This window comes from Babylonia areolata, chromosome 27, assembly GCF_041734735.1.
Source record: "Babylonia areolata isolate BAREFJ2019XMU chromosome 27, ASM4173473v1, whole genome shotgun sequence".
Lineage (NCBI taxonomy): Eukaryota > Metazoa > Mollusca > Gastropoda > Neogastropoda > Buccinidae > Babylonia > Babylonia areolata.
Genome location: NC_134902.1, coordinates 25874725 through 25879724, shown reverse-complemented (window position 1 = coordinate 25879724; position 5000 = coordinate 25874725). Strand labels below are relative to the sequence as shown.

At 40.2% G+C, this 5000-nt stretch overlaps 1 protein-coding gene across 2 annotated transcripts in view; it reads right to left on the bottom strand.

Annotated features, from left to right (window-relative positions):
• Positions 1 to 2495: 2495 nt before the first annotated feature.
• Positions 2496 to 5000, bottom strand: part of LOC143301152 (uncharacterized) — a 25336-nt gene continuing 22831 nt past the window's right edge. For both annotated transcript variants that reach the window (XM_076615228.1, XM_076615229.1), the window contains exons 11-12: positions 4577 to 4626; positions 2496 to 3496 (exon numbers count right to left, since the gene is read on the bottom strand). In XM_076615228.1, coding sequence (XP_076471343.1) covers positions 2553 to 3496; positions 4577 to 4626 — 994 coding nt within the window. In that variant the 3' untranslated portion in view covers positions 2496 to 2552. The remainder of the gene's footprint in view (positions 3497 to 4576; positions 4627 to 5000) is intronic.

The window sequence follows — 5000 nt, the reverse complement described above, 5'->3', positions numbered from 1 at the left end:
CCGTAAAGACATAAACATGAAAACAGCGTCAAATACATTTTCATAGAGAAAGAAACCATGCATTCAAAATGGGATAAAGATTAAAAGCGCTACTAGAATACACACACATTAATGTTCACATTTCCTATTCAAGAGCGAAAATGCAGATACTGTTCATTTAGGAAAAAAAAAAACATTTTGTTTTGTTTTTATCAAGTCGGATGCGTACAAAAAAATTTAAAAAAATTAAAAAAAGCTTTAGATGCCAGCAAGACAAAAAGTCATATATTAGTCAAAGACTAAATTGATTGTGCCTACATCTTTTTTTGGGGGGGTTGGGTTTTTTTTGTTGTTGGTCTTTTTCTTTGTTTTTATTTTTCCTCTTTCCAACAACCCCTCTCATGCCGCGTCATTCGTTCTTCTCATAATTCATCTGCTCCACCTCTCCTGGGCTTCTGTTTTTCTTCTTTCCATCCCATCATCCACACACACATCCCTACAACCCATCATCTCCTTCTCTCACAGCACATTGACTGACAAGCAACTAACACGCTAAGCAGTACACACACACACACACACACACACACACACACACACACACACACACACACAACCACCACCACCACATCACACGTACATGTGCACGCAACAATGCAAAAAAAAAAAAAAAAAATGTACATGCACAGCACTCGCACGCACGCAGGTTTGTGGCAAAAAAAAAAGTGATTTCACAGCAACACATACCCATTCGAAAAACGAATGTTTTGACCAAGAACTAGTGAAGATAAACCCGACATGTATGAGATTCAAGCATTCAACACTGATAATACTCCACGCAGTCTGCATTCATTTCTATCAGTCTTTAACTTTGCTTCGGTGCACTTCAATTCAAAATACTTGTAATTGTCCCACTTACGTTATGACTAGAAACTGATAGCCGCTTAGATAAAATCAATGTCAAGCTTAGAAAATTCATATTCAAAGCTACTTAAAAACTCAACATATAAACCCAATTATTACAAAATATATACAAGCAATTATCACAAAAATATGCATTAACAATGTTCATAGATATACAATACACATGTTAATAATACACATGCTAATACAATCGTAACAAGAGAGGCAAGGCCTTCAAGACTCAATTGTGATACACTGAAAAAAATCCAAGCTTTTTATGTATTGTGTATAATTTCAAAATGCAATGTTTAAGATGAGAAAGATCAATTTAAAGCGAATTAAGTCCCCTAGCATTAAAAAAAAGTCCCCTAGCATTAATTACAGAGTAATTTCCCTTTTTTACTATCTGCACCAAAACGTTTGCAAAATAAATAAAACTTCCATGCTTAGCAAAAGAAGTTCCTGTTTGAACAAAAAATGATAATGACTGCTCTTGTTGTTGTGTCAGAATAAGAGGTCAAAGTGCCAAGATGACTGGAAAGAACTGAATTTTTCCTATTTTTATGCCTAATTTGGTGTCAACTGACAAAGTATTTGCAGAGAAAATGTCAATAAAGTTTACCACGGACACACACACACACACACACACACACACACAACCGAACACCGGGTTAAAACATAGACTCACTTTGTTTACACAAGTGAGTCAAAAATGGGGTCCAGTTAATTCATTCGTGACGGCCACTCGAAGACTTCTTCCTTCCTTTCTCTCATAAAGACCCTGTAAACCCTGTCCAGTAGGTGTTCGAATAACTCATCTTTTGCTTTCGTCGTCAGAAATGAGGGATTCTTTACCTTCATCCATCACTTCAGTGTCAGAACCTTTATGCATTTAATGTTGTAAACAGCGGCGAAACGTTGTCGTCGTCGCCTTCTTTGTCGCTGGTACGGAGAGGGTTAAAACTGTACAAAGCACCACCCGCATCACCATGCTTCCGTATCCGAATCCCCTTCCGATTGCACTCAGTTACGTAGGACAGTCAGTATATACCTTCAGCACCGACTTGTATGCAAACACATGCGCATGCGCATGCGCATGCGCTCATATATGTGATAATTAATTTTATTACAAAAAATTGTCAGAACCATTTTCTTGGTGTATCTACATACGATCACAACATGATTATTATGTGTGAAAATCTTGTTGCTCTGCCGCCGGGGAGATTCGCGTTACAACAGTGCATCGCTACCCTTTTTCTGAATATATATATATATATATATATATATATATATATATATATATATAGTGCGAAACAGCTGTCGCTTGCTGTCAAATCAACTCTCCTTTTGAAGGTACTTAGGACCAACATGGGCTAATGAGAGCTTTTTAACCACCACCCTCCCCACACAAAAAGTTTTAAAGGTTAACGAATTAACCAAGACTGTTTTTTGTTGTGTTCGCCATTCCATTTTAAGACATCTGGGCCTGGATTTAATATCTCTTTTACACACACACACACACACACACACACACACACACACATATATATATATATATATATATATATATATATATATATATATATATATATATATATATATGTATGTATGTATGTGTGTGTGTATGTATAAAACAATCAGAGTGATTTTCTCTCGAATTTCTTTATCTGTCATTATTTCAAATGGTCATAGTTGAAATCAATGACAGTGGTTTGCTGTTCGCTCTGCGTCCTGCTGTACTCATCATCTGACACGCACCGCACGGTGTGGTAAGGTTTACAGGCCGCTCCATGGTTGTCGTTCTTAGCCAGCTCGTTCCCACCTTCATCAAAGTTGAGAGTGTTGTAGTCATCAGGGACGTCCTGGACAGGTTTCTGCAGCGAGTATTGGCATGTGTTTTCCTCTTTGGATGTGGCATATGTGAATTGTTTATTTTCGGCCGATTCCTTCACATGCCCACTGCGTTTCTGAAGGACTGCTCCTGCTGTGAGTCCGGAAGTCACCTGGAATTTGCCTGGGTCGGCGTTTCTGTCCCTCGTCCTGAGTCCACCCGCAACTGCTGTGTCGTGCTCTTCTTTCTCTTGCAAAGACGCTGATGCTCCTCTTGAGGTCTGTTCCGTGTTGCGGACTAAGCTGTAGCCAGGGCTCACTTTTGCAGCCTGGGGTCCCGTCTGATTTGATGACCTAACTTTGGCCAGTTCGTAGTCTGGATGGGGCAGCGCTGTTGTTTTCGCCGTTTCTTGACCATGCCTGGGAGTCCTACTCCCAGCAGGAGTGGGGTGGTTGAAAGTGGAGATGTGGTTGTAGTCATCGCTGGGACCGCTTGCTTCGGGTTTGGAAAGTTGCGTGGATTTGCTGCCGGTATGGGTGTAGTCAGACTCGGCTTTTTTGTGAAGGTGGGCACGGGCAGGTGCCTTCTGTGGATCCTGGGTACCAAATCCACTTGTGCCCGCGATGTGACTGTTTCTCGGAGAGCTGTCTTCAAGCACGGCGTAAGGGCTGGCATCGTCACCGGGATCTGCTGCCAAAGGCAAGTTGTCGATGTAGGTGTAGTCGCTCTCAGGTGGTTGACAAACGTCGTACTCGTTGTTAGCTTCACATCTTCCCTCGGTAGTTTCTGTATAAAGCATGAAAGAAAAACAACATAGAGCTTAATTCATTGAATGATCAACGATCTGTTTCTGTCCACATGCCAGCAGCTAAGCTACTCTCGCTGTATCTAGCTATCTGTTTATAGTCTACATATTTATTTACAGTTTAACTAATTTGAATAATATATCGACTAAAGCGTTTCAGGAATAAACAGGGAAATAAACAGGGGGATGTGCGCACATCTTCTTTGGGGAGCAGGGAAACTGGGTGGCGGGGGTGTGGGTGGGGGTGTGGGTGTTGCGTTCATACGTGTGTGTGTGTGTGTGTGTGTGTGTGTGTGTGTGTGTGTGTGTGTGTGTGTGTGTGTGTGTATGGGCGCACAAGAACAAGTGAAAAGGGAATTATTAGAAAGTGAATAATTATGTGGTTAATTGTTTTGTATGTTTTATGGCCTTTAATAATATCATGTTGGTGATTGTCTTATATGTTTGTTTGTTTTTCACAAACGTGTGTTTCCTTCAGGGTTTTAGATAAGATGCAGGCCTAGATACACGTCCCGGACGTATTGAAAATGAAATTGAAATGGAAGCGCTGCATAGGTACTGAGTGGGTTCCTGGGACGTCCTTTAAACCTCCAAAGCTGGAAAGAGTGATAATCATTAACGCAAGCTTCAGTCTGACGCTTGGATGACCTGTTACGAAAAAGAGTTATTTCCCTTCAATTAGTGGCCAGGAAACCTAAACGATTACGGGGTGAGAGAGAAAAGAAAACAAAAGAAAAAAAAACATATCTATGAGGATGAAAACTCAGCCCTGCTGAGCGTCTTTTCCAACTTTGTTTTTAAAATCTTGTATATCTTAACTTCAAAGAGAGAACTCAGAACTCAAAACGGTTGTTTTTTTTGGGTTTTTTTTGTTTTTTTTGTGTGTTTTTTGTTTTTTTCAAGGATTAAGATTTTAGGCATAACCTATTCTTCCAATCTGTCATCTGCATCTATTACAAATAGCGCACACATACATGGAAGAGAGAGAGAGAGAGAGAGAGAGAGAGAGAGAGAGAGAGAGAGAGAGAGAGAGAGAGAGAGAGAGAGAAGGAGAGAGATACCACTTCTGAAGGCAGGCAGTTCCTTGTCAGAGCTGTCGTTTCTGGATTTTCTGAAACCCGTTTAATCAGTCGGTTACATAATATTCATGGATACCAACACACACACACACACACACACACACACACACACACACACACACACACACACACACACTTAGCTCGCATGCACGCACTTACACCAACAAGTACATATTCATACGTTTTAGACATGTGCACTCATGAACAAAATACTTTCATCAGAATAAATGATGCCAGGTAATGTCTTAAGGCCTGACTAAGCATACCCACCGAATCAATAAATTAAATGCAAAGGTACAGTGATGCAATTCACTACACTTTTAAGCGATTTCCTTGACCATAAGCAAAAATGGTGACATCGTTATATTTTTTTTCTGTTCGAATTAAATTCTCCTGGCACATTGAA